The sequence below is a fragment of the Eleginops maclovinus genome, chromosome 2 (assembly GCF_036324505.1).
Source record: "Eleginops maclovinus isolate JMC-PN-2008 ecotype Puerto Natales chromosome 2, JC_Emac_rtc_rv5, whole genome shotgun sequence".
NCBI lineage: Eukaryota > Metazoa > Chordata > Actinopteri > Perciformes > Eleginopidae > Eleginops > Eleginops maclovinus.
Genome location: NC_086350.1, coordinates 12,084,123 through 12,105,302, shown reverse-complemented (window position 1 = coordinate 12,105,302; position 21,180 = coordinate 12,084,123). Strand labels below are relative to the sequence as shown.

The window sequence follows — 21,180 nt, the reverse complement described above, 5'->3', positions numbered from 1 at the left end:
AGGTAAGTAGGTAGATATTTACTTAAGCTGACCGCTGGTGCTGAGAGAGACCTCAGATCAAACCTCTTTTCTTTTATGCCACTGACCCAGTCGGGGGGCAATACTGTGTGCATGACGGGGAGGTCAGACCTGTCATCTGCTACTTTAAACTGGCAGCTCTTTTGACCGGCAGATGAGGAGTGCCAACGGCTGTGCCACTGCCTCCGACCCGAAACACACCACACCGGCAACTGACCTACTTCTTGAGTCCGCTAACGCATCACCACGGCCGCGTCGACTATGACCACATGTAAGGTAAATACTTTGGTAAGTGCTGTGTCAGCCACCACTATTCATTAATCAATTCAATATATTACCACGTTACATAATATTTGTCTTTCTAGATTAATTATGATAACTGATGTTGTGTCCTGCGAACACGGTCTGCTGATGTGATCAAAAAAAATAAACAGGAAACAACAATCAACAGCATTCTTTTTTAATTAAAGTAACATCATATAATTGAAGATATAATCACCAAATTTGAAGGTAACAATTGTTAGATTAAACTGCTGCACATTACTGGACCAACAATTGATTGACCTGTGGATATGCTCATACTGATACGCATCGATGGAATAGCCAACAATTATAAATCATGTGTTCCCCAATTTAATCTAATGTGAAATCAACCTTACTAGTGAAAATATTTCCCATCTGCATTATAGCTCTCACATATTGACTGCCTGCCACAGTCATCTGTTAGTAAAAAAAATACCGGAAATTATGAATTCAGATTGATGTGGTGGAGTAAGGATGGCTGCCAGCTTATACATCCACCTCTTGTTCTATAGAAACATATCTGGAAACAAGCCAGGCCCTAAAGAGGCTGTGATCACAGAAAGACAGCAGCGAGAAAATACACAAGAGAGATCTATTTCACTGGTAAAGATGAAACACAAAGGCTGGGTCACAGCACCAGCATGGGGTGTGTTTGAGTTTCCACCTCCTACACATTCATGCATTAAATATGGTTCAACAATCTTTCTCTCCAATGACTCTCAAAACCCTTACTTCCCACCCCCACCAGCAGAACATTTCCTGGGGAATTCCAACCAGGAATGTATTCTTGATGACGGAGCAACTGAAACAGCTGAGAGGAAAATCACTTTCTAATGAACAGCAAATACAATTGAGCCTTTGTCTTTAACTATTGTGCTTGTTCTCAACACTTTGTAGATCAAAATACTTTCTTGAAAATGCATGAACATTGTTACAGTTATTTACGGAACAGTTCAACGATTGTATGTTTCTCCCTGGGTTGCACAATTTGAAAGAACACTGACTAAAAGCACTTTACGGGAGCACATGGTGTATTTAAAGGCCATGTTTGAGACCTGTGATTCACAGTAAATTAGGCGCAGAGTTGAGAGAGTGGACTAAAGTTGTTGTAGCAGAGATATCCTTAATAGCTTCCCATAATACGGAATCACTGTGGTAATAGCCTCTTCAATAGCTGGCAATGAGTGGGAAAAAGGCACCATTTAAATAGTGCTTAGTTTTAATTACCACAGCGAAGTGAAATTGCAGTATCTAATACTTCAAAAGATAAGCATGAGGAAATGTAGAATGTTCACATTACCTACCGGTTTGAGCTCTTTATTATGTTTTAAGTTTAAAAGTTGTATTTCTTTTGGCACACGCTCACAAACATTGCTTTTATAACCTTGGGTCTTGTGAATAGTATCCAGTGTTGTTTGATGGAACACTAAGCTTTTATCAGTTGCCGCTGGCAGATGCATGCTTCATGTGAGCTTGTGACATTGGTGGTGCTGTGATCTAATTATATCTGTGTACTGTGCTGTAGGAAAGTGTGCAGTGCTCATTGCAGATGCTCAGATTTGGAAGGTCTTTGCTTCTTTACTCAACATTGGCAAGCCAAATGCCCTTACTGTATGGTGAACCAACAGGTGCAGTGTACCACTATTGAGCTTTAGTGTTCCTGCAAAATTAGATATCGGATTGCACAATGCCTTATGCACACACGTCAAGAAATTAGCAAATATGTTATGGCTAGTCCAAACATTAATCCTACAGACAATCCAGCTCAATGTCATTATAGGGGAAAGGTATTTCATAAAGCCTTTCCAACACTATGTAATCTGGAGATAATTTTCTATTGGCACATTTTAACACTCAGCTTTTGAACACTTATTTTCTAAAGACTTTATGTGACACAACAGACACAATTAAAACTATTAAAAATCCCAAACATTTTTCTATCATCATCCTTATCACATTTATAAAAAGCACTGAAGACGTATATCAGAAAATGTTAGCAATATTAAGGTTATAAATCCATATTTCCGGTAACAGAAACATTTCATGGCTTTGGTAATGCCATTAATTAAAAGCAGGCGCTGAGATCTGTTTATCATCATACATGAAGCAGACTTTGAAACAGTAAAAACATTAAAATGGTAATGCTTGACACCATCATCTGTCAACCAAACCATTGGCTATGAGACACTGTATGCTGACTGTTAACTTTTCTGAACATGTCAAACCAGAAAGCAGCCCTCTAGCATCTAATTGAATACAAACACAAACACAGATGTTATGTAGGAATTATACAAATCAATTAAGAAACATGCAAAAATGCTGCGGAGCCCATACCTTTCCCTATAATGTGGTTGGCGGATGATTTTATCCTCTACAAACCAAGGAATCCATTTTTAGTACGGCTACTCCCACTTGCAATCAAGCCCCAGGACTCTCAGTAGTGTCTTACTGTATAAAGCTATCCAGAATCAAAGCTGCCTTCTGATACAGCTTGACTCTTCTAGTGACATCACTCACGAAAAACATGTCACCCTTCAATCTTTGCTTGAAACCCTCCTCACGCCATGAGTATCCTTGGATTGACCCTTCATATCGTAGACGCCTCTCATAGAAAAAGCTCAGACGCTAATACTGTGGTGGGGTGGGGTGATTTTTTTTTAACAGTTTGTGATAGCAGTCAAAAGCTTCTCTTGTAAATGAGAATGTCAAAAGAGGCTGACGTGTTGCTAATGTGGTTTGGCATAGCAATTTAGCCGAAGTCTCATACATTTGTTCCACAAACTAATGACCTGGATGTGAAACCAACCATGGAAAGGTATGGGTGTATTGCAAGGCCCCTGTATTCGACATTCACGCAGTAACATTTGACAGCGCACACACATCTGTATGAGGCAGCAGGGCGGCCTACAGTAGGGAGTCATGTCCTTCAGGGGATGCACATCCCCCATTCGGGTGTCATGGAGAAAGTGTAGCCAGGTGAGCATTCACTCCAACCTCTGTGAGCAGGCCGGTGCCAAGGGGGCGAAGAAAAAAAATTCTTATAGAGATCCAAAAAAATGCAGATTTCAATCTCTGGGCCGAGGGATTAGTGGGCTGACAAACTCAACAAACTTGACCAAACAGACCATTATAGAATTGTATCCCCTGCCTATTCTCCCACAATTCTGTCAGCCTACTGTACATCATCAGTGGTTACATCCCTCCATGCTACGACAGTCCCACAAAGCTTTGATGTTAAGCCGATCCAGATAACATTCAGGTCAAGTCCAAGTTACTGTACACCACATTTCTTTGCAGAGCAGCACGGATGCTGGAGCTGGGCAGCATTAGTTGCCCATTCCGATTTTCGGCAAGCCTAGATAATTAACATGCAGCAACAACGCCAAACAAGTAGGTCAATGAAATATTCATCTTATTAACTCTTATCTGTCAATGTCAAAATCAGTCAGTCACACATTAGGCGAAGACGTAGATTTGACAGGCTCGTAATAACGCACCGGATGAAGCAGATCGGCCGCTGTTAAATCTAAATAAAAGCAATGACACGGCGAAGTGAAACACACCAGATTATCATGTGCAAAGGTCGTCTGCAGGCTGTTAATATGAGATGTTTCCAGCGCTTCTGCTGAGCCAACATCGAGTGGTTCGCCTCCCTGTAGTGAGACCGTTTGGGAGGATCAGCACCTTGAACAACAGCGCCAGGGTTTGAAAACACACATGGGGGAAATAAGAAAAGAAGCTGAAATCCTACCTGATATTTGTCACTCGTTAATGCATGCGAACTGGCTTGGATGTAGGCTGAGCGATACACACACACCGCAAGCGGGTCAGCTCAGCCTGCCTGCCTGCCTCCTCCACGGCATCAAGCCCCTCCTCGTTTTATCGTACAGTGGAGAGAGATGGGAAAAAAGAGAAACGACCGCATATCTATGCGCCGTAAAAAGGAAGCAGCGTCATAGACACCACTGGTTTCTGATAATCATACATCGTAGCCAGATGAAGATAGGTTTAAAGGCTCAACGCTAGGCTCACATATACAGATGAGCAATCGTGCGAGGTAAAATCGTCTTGACAGATGTAAACCCCATGCACGCTTAGATATTAACGCGCGATAGATTTAAAACACTGACATCTTTCCTTTTTTGAAAATGCGTTGAATTCATGCAGTGAACTACACCTGCCGAAAGAGTGTAAGCTGATTTCCATCGGTGTAGGACGGGCCATAACTGCTGGCTCTTTCCCAATTTGACACAAGATGAATGGCACATGGAAGCTGATGTTAAAACCTGTCAAGCGAAAAGAAGTACCCAGTAGGCCATTATGTAGGTTACAACGAAAGGCATCGGGAAAAAGAAACATTGAGATAACATGTTTGGTTTGAAGGAGTGTTTTATTTTGCATATTCAATAATGACTTCATAAACAATGTATTATATTTCATTTGATGAGTTTGTGGCTGGTTAGGGAGTATTCAGTCAGGCAAATATCTTTCTCTCGGTGTGTCATCTATGTGAGTGTAGCCCACTGTTGTGTTTTAATCTGAGCAGATACTGCCATCTAATGGGGATATTCAAGCATCCATGCAATCATATGCTCAGACGCTTGGGGAAAAAAACAGTTGCTGTCAAGAAATAAACTGCATATTAAAATACAGTATACATATTTACTTTTTAAAAACATCATGGATTTGAAACTTTTTCTTCCTGCTTATTCGTATATATTTTGTATGTAATAAGTACATCTATTCACAAAGACTCATACAAAGACCAACAGTATGTTTGTCTGTGGATTGGTGTGTACAACTTTAGTTTACATATAATTGTCATTCAAACTGTTAGAATTTGTGTATGAACATTATGATTAACCTCACATTCATTATTTTAACCTTGGTGTGAGAGACACAAGATTTCTGAGAAGTTCCTCCAGTTAGGACTTTCCAGGTATATTGTGAGCACTGACATCATTCTGTCCTTTCGTGCCTGCCTGGTAACGCATAGTAAACAAGTTACTCCACTTGAACCTTGGCCAGGGCAGAGTGGAATTGTTTTGACAGGATCCCTCCTTTCCCTCCAGGATCCCAAGAGAGTCAAGATAAGCCAAGGGACAATAGTAAAGGGACTGTCCTTTTTGCATTAGCATCTTATTGAAAACACACCAAACCAAGAGCAACTGACGCAGGGCTTGAACAGAAAAACTGTAAGTAGTTTAAAGAATACAATAAAAAAATTAAAAAATCATTTAACTCTAAGACATAGCTACAAATAATAAAAAAGGAAAACATGATAATGCTAAAGTGGTCTCTTAATCTTTTCCTCGTCTGTATGTATTGTACTACTACTACTACTACTACTACTACTACAACAGTTTTCTGTGCCTGCATTTAGGTAATATTTATCTTATAACGTGTGTGCCACCACAAGAGGGTAGCATTGATATGACAATGTTCAATGAAGGTTGAAGACCTAACGGAGCTATGTTCAGTGTATGAATATATATAAAAATATATAAATAGGATATTCATTATTCATTTTTACAAGATGTCCTTTTAACTACCACATCCAATATCCAAATACTGTAGATCACACTGAATGACTGGGACATTTGAATGTAGAAATGGAAACTATACCTGGAATTTTCCGAGTGAAGTGATGATGCAATAATGCATACTGTATGTGTTCAACATCTTAAGATTTTTTGAATGAATTTTTCAATAAATAAATGAGTGTGATATAGCTTCAACGAAGACATGAAATTGGTAGATAAACAGTTTATTGTACTTATACCAAGCCAATTGCACCTGCAACATTTACTGTATTTGTATACCACAAAGGCTTCAGTAAAAGTTATAAAGAGGCCAGATTGACCTGTTGCTCTAGAGCCAGGCCTGCTTTATCACTTTAACTTTTGGTAATGGAACTTCAAATGTTCTAAACATGTTTTGGATAAGTATCTTATCAGATAACCTTGTTTGTGTTCACAGAACAAAGTCATATACAGCATCTTATCAAAAGTAAAAGCTTATCTCACTGCAGTTACTACAGGGGCAATGCGCTTTGTTGTAGTTTGATATTTCCATGGGAACCAGTGGAAAACAAGAGAGGGAGGATCCTGTGCAATCAGTGTGGGGGGGCGTGTGTTACATCCACTGGTTTCCTGCTTCATTTAAACTGTGTTTGTCTCTCAAACAGCCACAGATGTGCCGATCCTGCCAAGAGAGAAGCTCCATCTGCTGTCAAGAGAGCCTCTGGGATTTCTCACAACTGTCTGAAATTCAAGCAGGAGTTAACAGTCCATTCTGTGTGGGAGAGCCTCGTGGAATATCTATATCTTCAGAATATAAAGGTAAGGAAAGCTTTCTGAAAAGTTCATGGTTGCAGACACTTTTATTGACTTTTTTGAGTGCTTAATTTCAGATGATAATGCCACAATTTACAATTATATCTTTTTGATTTTACAGTTTCCTTCCTTCTACCAGAGGACCCATGTGGGTGGTGGAGAAGATCCGTGTGTCAGTGGAGAGATCAAACCTGCCTCTCCCATCTGCAGAACTAAGCTTTAAAATTGGAGACATAATGTTTGGAGAAAAAGGAGACAAACCCAAAAGAATTTCCCTGTGTCCTAACGTCATCACCCCAGACAACATCCCAGAGTTCTGCATCCCCCCAACCATCCCCTCCCTGCAGGAGATGAAGAATACGGAGCACAGCCGGCCTGCTCGAGTAATCAAGGCGTCTCCCTGTGAGAGGGCTAGCCCTGAGATAGAGGTTACACGTTATGAGCTCATGAACCCGCATATCATCCAGGTGGAGAGTGTGGATGAGAGCCCCTATGAAGGCTGCAGTGACGAGGAGACCACCAATGCGGATCCCCAGAGCCAGGCGGCCTTGTCTCTTCCACACATGGCCAGAGCTCAGACCTGCTATGGCTTCTGCACCTTACTCGAGAGCCCCCACACCAGGAGGAAAGAGTCGCTCTTCCACTCTGATCCTGGCTCCTCTCCCCTGCTGCTGCCCAGGAGTCGGTCCAGCTTGTGCTCCAAAATCTCCCCCTCAACTTCGCCCTCATCCTCTCCATCCTCATTCAGCCTCAATTCCCTGACCTCCAGACTTTCCCCGAGAGGATACTCTCTGAACTGGCAGGCCGCTTTGGACAGCGATACCACTTCCTCTACTGAATCCTCTCCCTACAGCTCGCCACTGCTGACCAGATGCCCTGCCAAGTCTTCCCTCTTCAAAGCACTGAGCCATGAACTGCTGTTGTCAAGGAACATGAGGAAGGCAATGGTGTCCAGGAACAATTCCCTGTCCACAGATGAAGGCAGCTCCACAGACAATAGCCCCAATGTCATGAGGAGGGCATCAGATGGGTTAGCTGAAGGCCTGCCAAGCAGCTACAGACTGGCGCCACCCAATATATTCCCCATGGATATGACTCTGCACAAAGAGAGGGTAATGAAGGAAAGAATGGCACCCATAGGGAGAGATGGCAGCTTGAGACTCTCAGCAGAGTACTGCCCGGATAACCAAAGACTACGGGTTCGACTGATCAGTGCTGAGGGCCTCTATCCACACTCTGTTGACCCCAAGATTATCAACTGCAGCGTCAGCCTCTCTCTGGTGCCCGGAAAAGTCCAGAAGCAACGCAGCACAGTCATCAGAAAGAGCCGTAATCCAATCTTCAATGAGGATTTCTTCTTTGATAGTATCTCAGAGGAAGACCTCAGTCAGCGGTCCCTTCGCTTTAAAGTGGTGAACAAAATGTCCACCCTGAAAAGAGACTATCTCCTTGGTGACTGCGATTTGCCTCTTTCTAGCATTGTGACATCATAAATAAGTACTTCCTTTACTGTTCATTTATGTTTTGAATTATTTATTTTCAATTTTGTATTGTAAAACAAGATTTTATAATGATTAAATTATTGAAAAAAATGAGATTGTTTGTCTTTAATACATTTTAAAATAAGACTATATGCAACAACAAAAAAATGTACACCATAAATTGTGTCACTGCTGAAAAAATAACAGAATTTTCTCAATATGCATTTTTATGATTCAATGCTTAGGATAAGCATGAATGAAGAAGCACGACCAAAGTGAATCCTCACCTAAGGTTTGCTGATAAACAAACACAAACATGTAAATATAATGATATACAGCCTTTTGGTGTGTTAATGTGGCAGCAGCATGAGCTGGCCGGAGACTACTGCAGTCTCATATTTCTCCCATAAGCCTGTTGTTTTCTTCCTGACCTTTCCAATGATTAAAATAACACTAGAAACCAGAAACCTGAGAGGGTATTTTTCACTGTCGATGATGCATCATTTTGATCAGTATAAAGATCTGTTTTTCGTATGGATGCATAATACTTATAACAATTACAGTCAATAACTGAATATGTTCACAGAACAACCCGTACTCTAGAAGTAGAATGTATGTGTTTATATCATATGACTCACTCAAGGCCAGGCTATGTTATTGAATTTGGTAAAGCCTTAAAATACCGAACTTTGCATCAGAGATCATTAAGTAAAGATTATTTCCTTAAATCATGCATTTAAACAAATGTACACATTTAACCTTTCAAATAAAGATCAAAGGGAAGCTAAAGGGAAAAATAAAAGAAAACGGCTGATTATAAAGACAGACAGATCTTTTTCAGACAACTACAGAACAGATTAGACTCAATTCATGCTGAAGACAAAAAGCTGCACATTTCCATGCAATATACATACATGTTTACTCAACTGAACAGAGCAGGAGCTCTTAATGTAGACTACAGGCGCATATATATCCTGCTGCTTTCAGCAATAAAGATCAGGCTTAAAAGCTCAGGCTGCCTCTATAGCTACTAGTTAAAGATTAATAGGTTTCTCAGGGGTTAGGAAAAGCATTGATAGGGGACTGAAAGTGCTGGTTATACAGTAGATGTCAAAACAACATACAGTAATGTGAGGAGATACATATAGTTAGCTTTTAACCTCGTAACCTACTGGGATATTGGTGTTAAAGTTCAATGTCTGTAATGCAGTATGCTTTATAATGCAAATATTTTACAATTTGCATTGTGCGACTGTGAAAAGCCTTTGGACAAATACAGCTCATGATCCACTTTCAGTTTGAACTACAGATTCAGCGTAGTCACAAAAACTTTCCATTTCCTTCTCAATTGTTTTGATGGAAATTAGGGTTTTGTGTCTCTACAATACCAAGCCTAACGTGCACGCTTTTGAGCCATCAGAACACATAGGAGCATCTTATTTCCAACAAAGGAACACATAAACATCCCACACAGACAACCTACATTTTTCAACAATACCTCTCCTAAAAGGATGCGTTTCCAGATCCTGTGAAGAGGTTGATACTGTTGGACACTTTTACATTGAGTGTTGACTCAGCTGTGAAATACCCTGTAGTAAAGAGAATTACCGGTGATTCCCCGTGCTGGTCAACCACTGATAGGATTCAGAGGGATTTCCACTGATTTATCTTCACTCAAAAGAGCCGAAGCGTTGGTTCTATATAGCACATTTGTAACAGCAGCATTAGGGCCTGAATCCAAGCTGGTGCCGCTCATACTAAGTCTATGAATTGCTCCGAACAAAAGCATCAAATAACGGCTTGTAAGCAATTGATATTACCTCTCGAAAAACGGCTACTTCCTGGAAAACACATGTAAGTCCAAATAATAAATGTATCCCAGTTTCATTAACCATTTCCCCGTTTTACATGATTTTAAAATACAAAATACCTTTCTTTTACATTTCTAGAAGTTAAATATATATAAGTATATCGTATGTTTGATTAAAATGCACTGTTATATTTTTCAAATAAATGTTTATATTTGCCATTTGAACATTAAAGACATACTGTAACGTTCAGCAATGGGAGTACAAGATTTAGGGTGTAGGTCCATAATTTGCAGTGTTTTTGGAACTTACTTCTGATTATCAGAAGTGATTTCATATTATCTGTAGGAAACATCTGTCTCCCTAAGAGCTGTGCACCATGAATGCAAACGCGCAACAGGGGAAGTGCACTGGCTTAATCTCAAGTGTCTGAAAACAGTTGCCTGGTTACCTTCATTCATCAGGATGCCTTTGCCTAGCTAATGCACATTTACAAGTAATGAGCTGGAATAGACAACAACTTCACTTTGAAAACATCAGGTATACTTATACTAATGTAGTTGTATAAACAGTCATATTTTAAATGTCCAGCTACCATTCAATTTTATAACTGCTGCAAAACCTTTCTTTTCTTGAAATTGAGGGAAAATGTTATTGTTTTATCTTAGAAAAGCAAACGTTCCCCTTCCCCTACCATATCTTTTACCCAGTGTAAATCAGTCTGTTCGAACCAGTTTCCTTATCACATTTTCTGTTTTACCAGGCTTGTGTATTGTGCCAAAACACATAGCAGACAACGTCAAATGTCACTGTAAACATATTTGACCAATGTGGTCACCAGTAGGTACCCCACACACTGATGTTCTCAGGGTAACAGCTGCTTTAGAAATAGGGACAATGGCTAGTGGAACTCTTTTGTAATTTGGTATCCAACTCCCATTGCAATCAATCAAATGTCCTGTGAAAATGGCCTTTAGATGTCATACATGATGATGTTAAGGTGAAATATTCTGAAGAAGAAAGGAAATTCTATTGTAAGTTGATAAGGAAGGGGAGGAAGGGGGATTTTTTTCCCCCTTAAATAGTCGCGCATATTGCATACATGATACAAGAAAGATAAATCCTTTCAAATGCCAGATGTAATCCTCTTTTACAATATTAAACAGCTTTAATCAAATGACCTGATTAATACATTTTAAAATATTCCATGATGTCAGTCGTGATGCTGAGTGATTGTTGTTTCAGGGTCATGATACCAGTGTTTATGGCCCCACTCTTCAAATTGGTAAACACCTCCTTCAATGTTCATCAAGCACCAGATTAGTTATACACTTTATTTTAGATGCGTCATTAGGCTGAGTCAGGTCACATCATGTACAGTAAGATGAAACCAGACCTGACTGACACACACATACACACACTGCCGATGCCTGGTGGGGCTCCAATCTCACTGGGACTGCAGTATTTAATTAAGGTATTACACATTGATGTGAAATATAATTCAAAACAGATAAAGTTAAGTCCAAGGTTTGGCTGAGAAACTTGGTAGAACTGACCTGCACTTCTTTATGGTTTCGTAATTAGATTTACTTGACTTATATATTCCACCCTATTAATATTTTTCTAGTGTTACAATGACCATTCTGTCTTTTAAAAAATGGCCAAATTCAACCTGATGGAACCACCTAACATCTTGTTATCTGTATAGAAATTCCTGGTATATGATAAGGTCAGGAACACTTCATGTTGTACTGTATCTGCACGTAGCGGACTCATCACTTAGTCGGTGCACCTGTCCTGTGTGACAGCACCCACTCAATCACCTCAGGCTCTGCATGGAGCCGAGTCCAAGCGTGACCGGTTCAGTACACAACAACCACACATACTGTAGGCAGGACTTCCTCACATCTGATCACACTTATATAAACATAACCAAGGCGTTTAAACTCGCTCAACCATGCTCTCATACGTACAGTAGGTGCTGAGACTCCATATGAAGCTGGTGTGTTGCTTCAGTAGGCCATCGCTCACAAGCAGGGCTGTTTAATTGTTGGTTATCTTGACAGTACGTCAGTAAAAAGGGAAGGCTAATAATAACTCATCATGAGGCCTTGTGCAACACAGCAGTTGTGTGTGTTCATTTCTCAGTTGCCCCCAGTGATAAGTCTGATCACCCTTGTGAACATGCTGTTGGGATGGTTAAATGCATTTGGACAATCAGGACAGGGCTTGCACAATGTTGTCTGCATAGCCATTAAACAGTTAGGCAAACAGTCTGCCAGGACACAGATCATGTGACGGGGGCTGGACTCAGGATAGCTGGATTCATTTGATTAATAGCTAACTTTTGTCCATCTTAACAAAAGGGAGCAACAATGTGGTGATTAAATAAACAATATATAATATGACTAAAGTTTCTTTAATACTAATCTACAAAGAAAATGTATGATAACATAGCAACGACAAGTATATTTAAACCCAAAATAAAACTAACTGTGCATGATTAGGCACTGAGCACCGAAAGATGACACTGTCTTCCTGTCTGTGTTTTTTTTACCTCTTGCGATAGCGCCTATACTTCCATGGCAACCAGGCTCAGCTCCAGGGGAAACCATGGAGATTCGTCCTTTCATGTGTGAGATGCTTTTATTTCGACACATAAGTTGACAGAGGCTGTCCCTGTCTGTTTGATTCAGATGCATCTCAGCTTCAGTCATGCTGCTGCTTGCATCCAAAGCCAGCTGTCAATGGATCCTTCCTGTGCATCTGAAATGAAGCAGGGGGGAAAGTCTGGATTATGTGTTGTGAATATTCCAGGCTGCCTTGAGAAAAGCATGCAAATACATACAATGTAACCACACTGTCTTGAACATATTTAAAAAGAAGTTAATAATTTCATGCATGTAAAAAAGTATTCATCAAAATCAGTGTCAATACTGAAAACAATTTAAAGTGTATTTTTTAAGTGGTGGGAAATCCTTTCAAATAGATGAAATCTCCTTTAAGACCAAATCTATTTGCATCGTATGATTATGGTCATTAGCCAGTAAGTTTTGTCTACCCAGTCCACCCCCAGTCTGGTGCTTGATCAGTTTCTCTGAGAGGAAGAGGCGATGAGACACATCTGGGTCTGTCTGAGTCATTTTAACTGTCCTACTTACTATGATCCACTTACACAACTAACATTCAAACCACAGAGGGGCCTCCCAGTCCCCATTCCCTTGACTTTGTTTGTCCTTGACTTTGAGATTTTTCTAAAAGTTGTAGACTGTAGAGCAAATTGTTTATTTGCAGAGTTCACTTATGATCTCAGACTATATCATTTGTCAACTTAATTATCTATTTTAGGGGAGAAATCCAAAGTCACGGTAGTTCCACAAATACCTAATTCAATGAATTGCCATTTTTATTATAATGAACCAGCAACACAGTTAGAAGTCTCATTTAGATGAAACACAGGCTCCTCTGCTTGCATTCTGAAGTACCAAAAGATCCATTAAAGCTTAATTATGATTTCAAAGCTCTGTCGTGCTTTAAAAATACTTAATAGAAATGAAAGCCCCCTTCCTCATTCATTCATTTGAATTGCAATAAGGTTTATTTTTAGCTCAATTTCTACCAACATTATGAAGCAACCTGAACCTCTGTCACTCTTATTGGGATTTATTCATATTTTAAATGCATTTGGTGAACTTTAGTAATGGAAAGGGGGAAAACATGAATCCATCTTAACCAGCACAATGGGCTCTGTGAGATGTTCACATCTTCAGTATTGTGTGATATAGAAGGACACTGACTTGGGAAAATCCATTCCCATCTGTACATTGGGATACTGTATCATCATATGATTCATAAAAGGGCTGTAAATATAACACAGCATCAGGAACGATAGATAACGATTGGTCTACAGCCTCCAGTCACGTTATTTAACTGAGGGTAAACATGGAAGCTAGGTTATGGGTCTTTGTTTGCCATTTTGGTTTACTGGGCAACCAACTGATACAGACCAGGGATTATTGCAGTGTCATTTTGAACAAATGTTTCACAACCTTTGGCCCTGAGAAAAGAGTTTGCCTTGTGTCAGACAGCAGAGTTTAACCCTGAAACGTTCACAACTGAAGCTCCAAAACTGCACTTTCAAGTTAGCATAAGCCTAATTTTCCATGGCAGCAAATGTCAGAGAATATACCAACTGCAATAAATCTAATGAAGGAAGAATTGGCTGCTTTTGAAACACTAATACTGCCTTAATAAAGGTCTTAACCTTTTGTCTGTTGCTTCAGTTGATGATGCTAAGACTGCACAGACGGAGGTGTCTTTGGGCGGGTTATGAAAATGACAGATGAGTGCTTGTGGGTGAAGCTTTTTCACCACAATCCAGGTTCTCTTTCAATTAGGTATCTTTAGATATTCATTCTTGTCACAAAGTGTCAGAATTATGTCTTGCCTCAAGGGACTAATACAATGATGACACCTTGAATCCTCTATGTCATAGAGTCTATGGTGTATTATGAAACTTAAAAAAACATGTTTTCTAGTTCCAAATGTGTCGGTGCGAGTGCAGTGCAATGCTACTTAATGTTGTTAACCATACTGAAAAGGCTTTACAATGTTCTTTATATATTAAACGATCCCAGGTCTTTCACACAGGTGAAAAAGGAAATGTTTTGATTTCTAGGACAGTAGAATTACTATATCAAATATAATATTGGACCATAAAGCACTTTAAAACACCTGTTTTTTCTGTGAACTAATCTTCAGAGTCTGGGATAACACACTGAATACAGTGTAAAGTGTGTATCATAAACAAAGCCCTTTTTATGAACTCAGTGCTTTGCGAAAGATGGGAGGAATTTAAAATAGTGAGCAGTATTAAAATAATAAGAGTGATTGGTTACAGCAATGCTTAAGGGGAGCATTGCATATCCTGTTCTTTAAAAAAAAAAAAACCACAAAGGGAGACCATCTAATATTTATTAATTTGTTACCTTGTTTTTTTTTACGATGTTATTGCAATCATGGCTATTTGAGCTGGGTAAAGAAAACACACCAAGGACAACAGTTCGGTTGAAACTTGTTCCACACATGACATCCAGTCCAGTCGCTGCATCATTAATCAAACGCACCTTTTGCAGAATGGCGGCCTGTTCAATCTTTGGATCCTTTCTCTCTGATTTGCTTTGCTATCTGCGGCCTAGCTTTAATGCGGGCTCTACAGTAATGTCACAAATTAAGTAGAATATCACTATCAAGCTGCCCTGTCAATAACTCAAAACAACATGAAGAAATGCAGGACTATTGAGATGCATCAGGTGTAACTTCACCTTAAAATACTAATTTCAAGACGGAGAAGTAACTCACCTTTTGGGATTTTTGGACATTGGCGACTCTTCCAAAAGACTCTTCTGATGCATATCTTTGCTTCATTTGAACAAGGTAGGGTGAACAGTTGTGTGTTAATTGAAATGTATTTTGAGCTGTGTTGTGTGTTTTAACGCTTGCTTAGCTGCTATGTTTTGTTTGCTAACCGCCCATTATGCTAAATCTGCTGTCTTCAGTGTGTTGTGTGAAACATTGGCTTATTGTCTAGTCTGGTTATCCTGTGATCAGTGTTGGTAACATGATATATGATGCTTACATGTTGAGTTAAGAAGAAGTGAAATATACTCCTCTTTGACTGTTTTGGATTGTTGTACTTGGTGTTTTTTTTACTGGCTTTTCTGCAAATGTTGTGTTGCTGCCTAGCATCATTCTGCTAACATACTGTCTTCTTAAATGTAGAATCAGTGACAGTTGTCTTGTACTCAGCCTCTTTCATTTAAAAAAATAATAATTACTGATTGGGAATTGTGAGTTTATATTACATTTGTAGTGCAACTTCACCCATTTTAGTCACAAACTTTATTTCTCCATAAATTGCCTCGTCATTTTAGAATTTCAGAAAATGTGGAAATGTCCATAACAATTTGTCATATCTTAGGTTTCTTGTTTTTTTCCTGACTAAACGTTTAACACATTCAATAGTATAGCCAGCCTACAGTGATTTAAAACTGGGCTAAACAGCACATTCTCTTACTGAAGATACAACCAGCAAACCAAAACATTGTCTTCTCTCTGATTAAATCAATTAGAATCATTCAATTAACAAATGAACAATGCAAACATAGCAATGAATCAAGTAATTGTTTTAACACATCTTCATTAGCCTGCTGCTGTTTCAGTTGATTGGATTCACCTTTATAATGATGCGTTGTTGTGGACGTGCTATATGGTTTCTTTGCCCAGTACATTCGTAAAGGTGTTTGTTATCCTCCTCATAGTAGAGTCACATTGGAGAGTCCACATAATGGCAGCTGGCGTCATCTCTTTATTGGCTGTCTCTGTTGTTCTGACCCTGGTTTGTGCAAAGGGGAAGTGATGAGGTCAGAGCTTATTGCTGTTCCCATAATTAGAAAATCCACATTGTTTGAGAGCATAAGTTGGCTGAATGACTGAACTCTTTTATGTTGTCTCAAATAAAGGCATTTTTTTCAGCTGGGAAACCTGAAAAAATATACCTGTTTTGAGCTAGTTGTTAGTAAAATTGAGTTCACCTATATCTTTTTATGGAATTGTGCTAAATTACTGGCATTCCTATTATCAATGAAATCTTGGTGCTGCTTTTTGTTATTTCATGTATTCATATACAGTATTTGGCATGATTTAATTTGACAGTTAAAGTGCAGTAAATCAAAAGTCAATTGATTTAGCCTCCAAACTACATAGCCTCGCACACCACAGTATCTGTGTTGTATAATTATACGCTTCATTTGCTGTTCTGCCCACAATCTACACTTAAAACACTTTTTTATTTGATTAGCCATGCAGGCATCCAAATCTGATTGAAGCTTAGTGGGTAACCACTTTACCTCTCTTTAAAACCTTAATTGATTTAATTGGTGAATTATTGCCCAGTTTGTCTCTGAGAGCTACAATGTGGCATGTTTTCCACAGCTGGGTATCCTTGGCCTCATGCAGCGAGTTGAAAGCGAGAGTTTCAAAGGCCACAAAGCTCAGATCTCAGCAGGGCACATGTTTCTCACCATGTGAGGCTGCATGTGTTTGTACACATGTTAGTGGTGTGTGTGTGTGTGTGTGTGTGTGTGTGTGTGTGTGTGTGTGTGTGTGTGTGTGTGTGTGTGTGTGTGTGTGTGTGTGTGTGTGTGTGTGTGTGTGTGTGTGTGTGTGTGTGTGTGTGTGTGTGTGTGTTTGTTCTATGCATGCAAAACTTTGTCTATACTGCGCCTGCATGTGCTTCAAGGTGTGGTGAAAGGTTTACCTGTGATAGTACACTTTGCAGACACAAGGATCTGAGACAAAGTCTAATTATTTTAAAATAATAGTTTCCTGAGCCAATATATTTTAATTGATTGCTTCTCCTGTTAAGGGCTAGCTTGATCAAACCTCCTGCAGCTGGCCTTGTGTGATGGTGATATAATTTTCATTAAACCACATTAATGTCCCGTACTGTAAGTGAATATAGTACTTAACTTGAAAGAGTTCAAAACTGAATTTATCTGCTCCTCTGATTGGTGCTTTTAAAAAAAAATCTAACACACTCCCACACAGCCACCTCCTCATTTTCCCAGCTTCACATGTGTCATAGTTTCCATGTCCAGTTTCAGAGAACTCAAGAGTATAGCCTCAGGCACCTATTATTTCTACAAAAAGGAAATGACCTGCAACTTTGCCACATTAGTACATGCCTGCAGACACTTAAACACGCTTAATTTTGTACCAGGAAAGTCTGTATGTAAAGCATTTAGCTAGGAATAGGAAATTACCACCAATTTGTCTCAGAATGTTTCCTTCACACATTGCTAGCTAAAGTTATGTTGTGACGTATGTTTGACTACATTTGAGTGATTGAGAACAAAGTCCAAATCAGAATATAAAGTTTACTGATGAGAGACTTTATTTCTCCTCCGACTGCAGGAGAGATATGGTGATTAAAATGTTTTGAATAAGACATTTCAGACGTTCTGGTTTACTTACTATTTGCAGTTTAATGTGAGAACATAACAGTTGAGCTAATGGCTTATTGATCTCTCTAATGTAGATGTTTAAGTAATGGATGTCTCTAATGTTTAGTATTTACCTCTTTTTAAACATCAGTGTGATGTTTTTAGCAGGTAGTTTGCACTTCAACAAAAGTTAGACATGTGCCGCCATCTGCTGGTGATACAACCCCATATCAGTCAATTCAAATCAATGTGGTTATGGGATACAAAGGTGCACAAGGCTCATGTGATGAGATATTAAATGCACTGTTACTGCCCACCAAACATATTTGAAAAGGTTTGAACCTGCTAATTTGACATCTACACACAACCAACCCTTGGATATCAGATCTTGGACTCACACATGTAGTTTAGGCACAACCACGTACACTCAGGCACAGAGGGTAATGGTCGTGTACAGCATCCCTTTCACAAATACCAAGATTAGAGATCTCTTTACCAAGGTGTGCAAAGAAATAAACAGAAAAATGAGCAATACATTTTTCTGTTTATTTTGGATTCACACTATGCACCTCGGATATCTCTTTATTCTGGCCCACAGCAATTATTTACAAGTATTTACTTCATCATGAAGTATGGTCTCGGTAAAGAGACACTTGTTTACACCCAATCACCGGGACCGGGCTCATGAATGTTGGGATACACAATGTGAGACCCTTTCTCTCACCATGCTATTTTTAGTAGACACCAATGCCTTCCGGCAAAAATCACATGAATATGGATAGTGTGCTCGGCTGTACAGAGCGGTTTGCAGCAAGAGGGCAATGATTCAGACGGACAGCCTGCATGTACTCTGTGTGTGTTCAATAAATGCTGGACCAGCGCTGGAGTGTCATTAGGCTTTCAAGCAATACAAAACACAGGGATTACTGGACAGTAAACACGTATTTTAAATGGCTGTTTATGAGAACATTGCTGTCTAGAAAATGGGATGCATTTCATATTTTTTACTGCATAAGAGTATTAAAATATGCCTGTTGTACTGTTTTATTCTTTCATTTTCGATTTTAAATATACATTTATTTACTGTTGTTTCAACTTGCTAGTTTCCTGTGTCAATACCATGTTTAATATTATTAAATGTCTTTTTTTAAAATTATTAAAATGAAATGTAGTGTCCCAAATGACAACCAGATGAAATGGCAGATTCCTCTGTTGGTACCGTATTAAGGTTTTGCAGCTTGCTGTAATATTTTTATCCTCTTCTAAAGCGTGTAATTCTTGTGATCATTAGAGCTTGCAAAAATAGCAGCACCGCACAATAAAGGTAATAGATTAATGGTGCAGAATGTACAGTCAAAAATCCTTCAATGTACAAATGAAATGTTAATTAACTCTTAAATGGAAATGTTGATTGAATTTCTCGAGAATACAACCACATATTCATTATTCCTGTTTTTTGTTTTTTTCCTGTGAGCCTGATTACTTCAAGCCAGAAACCCAATCATTCATTATTTTTAAAAATAGCATAGTTGACTTTTTACTTTTGAACCAGCCCTGGATGTATCTGGTTTACTTTCCATCACTCTTGTGCCGACTAACGTGGTCTAGCTTCCTGTCCTTGACCTCAGCATAGTTTGCAAGTCAATATTATTCAAAGGCTGTCTATGGTTATGCCTTTATATAGGCCAATTTAGGCTTGTAGCACATGCATCTTGGAAGACAGGTTTATTTTAGTGTAACTCAATTTTTCTCAAGTCTCCTTGGCCGTTGAGATATATCCTTGAGAAAGAGGACATAGGCAATTGTACTTTTTTTAACATTCAAGATGAAGTTAGCAATAACCCAACAGTGTCTAGTCTATTTCACAGCCTGCAAGTTGGGCCATGTCCAGTAGAGAGAGCCCTGACTCTGTGACACTGCACTGCTTAGCACCAACCACTGGCTGAAACTAGCATAGCACATCCTGCATTTCACAATGTGGCTCAAATATATGAATTAGGATTCATATGGCTATTTGTAGTATGAGCCTAAATTAACTATTTTTATTTAATTGTTCCATTTTTTATATATAGTACAATATACTGCTAGTACTTGTTGTGTCTTATTATCATTTTTCTTACCTAGAGTAATACAAATGCTCAGGGGAATACAGTATTCACTCAGAAAATCTAAATGATTTATTTGTCATGCAGTTTAAAGCCCAAGGCTATGTTATATCATTTGGCCAAAACATTTTACAGAAATCACTATCATGGCTCTGCGAGATAATGTTTCAATTCCACTGATTAGCCTTGACTTCACCGAGGGAACACCAGCGTGTCTCCTAAAGCATCAACACACTCTCCAGTATTCCTACTTGTTATCTCCTTTATTCTTATCTGCCTTGTTCTATTCAGCTGTCCTCTCCCCATGGAGGGGTCTTGTTCTCCTCACTTGCCGATGATGTGGTTTGGAGGGCTGGAGCTGATGCAAAGTGACGTGTCTCCCCATCACAGGAGTGGAGCTGAGGCTGGGCCTCACTTCCCCCGCACTGGGCTGTTTTTGTTCACCGCAGCTCATGCGGATAATTTGCCGGGATGCAGTGGAGGGCTGTCACAAGGACTTGGCTCAAGGGGTGTGGGAAAATAGCAGAAGCTTCTTCCATGCTCAAACCCTGCCTTAATGATGAGCATTAAATATGAACATCTTCTTTGTGTAAGCGATGCATTAGGCTCCCTACATGTCCCTCTCCTTGCTTTCGCCTTTTCTCCCTTTTTGGTCCCTTCTTTCGCTCCCTGATTCTGTGCAGCCTTGTCTAGAGTCTTGTTTGAGAATCAGTTGAATAATCCGACTGACAAGCAGCCTTTAGGTCATGGCATCTCTGTTAAGAAAATATTCTAAATTCTTTGTGAAAGCACAGCAGCACAAACACGGTTCTGTGCGACTGAGATAATGTTCCTCTACGAAAGCAACTGAAAGGACTAGGGAAACAACAGTGTCTTTGTCTATTATCTTTATCTCTTTGAAGGCTTTTAATGTGATTGCATGATGTACTCTACTGTAAGTCTGTAGTGGTCTGCGACTTATTCAAACAAGTCTATCTTTGTAGCACATAGGAATGATGAATTAACAGGCAGAGAGCTCCTTCATACCTTCCTGATCAGCGACAGAAAGTCCCAGTTCACTTGAACAAGTCTTTGTAGAATTGTTCCAATGACAGTTACAGATAAAGTGATCTCAGGAAGCTGAGGAA

General features: G+C 39.4%; 2 protein-coding genes and 1 long non-coding RNA gene across 5 annotated transcripts in view; 1 reads left to right on the top strand and 2 right to left on the bottom strand.

Moving 5' to 3' along the window:
• Positions 1 to 4,171, bottom strand: part of tln2b (talin 2b) — a 75,448-nt gene extending 71,277 nt beyond the window's left edge. For both annotated transcript variants that reach the window (XR_010168376.1, XM_063912731.1), the window contains exon 1: positions 4,073 to 4,171. The gene's annotated coding sequence lies outside the window, so the exon portion shown is untranslated. The remainder of the gene's footprint in view (positions 1 to 4,072) is intronic.
• A 1,169-nt stretch (positions 4,172 to 5,340) lies between these two features.
• On the top strand, positions 5,341 to 8,562 carry c2cd4a (C2 calcium dependent domain containing 4A). 2 transcript variants are annotated; one of them, XM_063910325.1, is made up of 3 exons: positions 5,341 to 5,516; positions 6,509 to 6,662; positions 6,796 to 8,562. In XM_063910325.1, the coding sequence occupies exon 3, from the start codon at positions 6,803 to 6,805 to the stop codon at positions 8,147 to 8,149; it is 1,347 nt and encodes a 448-aa protein (XP_063766395.1). In that variant the 5' UTR covers positions 5,341 to 5,516; positions 6,509 to 6,662; positions 6,796 to 6,802; the 3' UTR covers positions 8,150 to 8,562. The 2 variants fall into 2 exon arrangements, with proteins under 2 accessions (XP_063766395.1, XP_063766387.1); XM_063910317.1 differs by having other exon boundaries at positions 6,778 to 8,559.
• Positions 8,563 to 12,586: 4,024 nt separating this feature from the next.
• On the bottom strand, positions 12,587 to 16,304 carry LOC134881610 (uncharacterized). Its single transcript, XR_010168070.1, has 3 exons — positions 16,181 to 16,304; positions 15,307 to 15,366; positions 12,587 to 12,711 (listed from the first exon to the last, which is right to left on the bottom strand). It is a non-coding gene; the product is annotated as an uncharacterized LOC134881610 (long non-coding RNA).
• Between the last annotated feature and the right edge of the window lie 4,876 nt (positions 16,305 to 21,180).

What these genes read in the sequence shown, in the direction of transcription:
- c2cd4a (XM_063910325.1), top strand. Translation starts at nt 6,803, where the DNA reads ATGTGGGTGGTGGAGAAGATCCGTGTGTCAGTGGAGAGATCAAACCTG.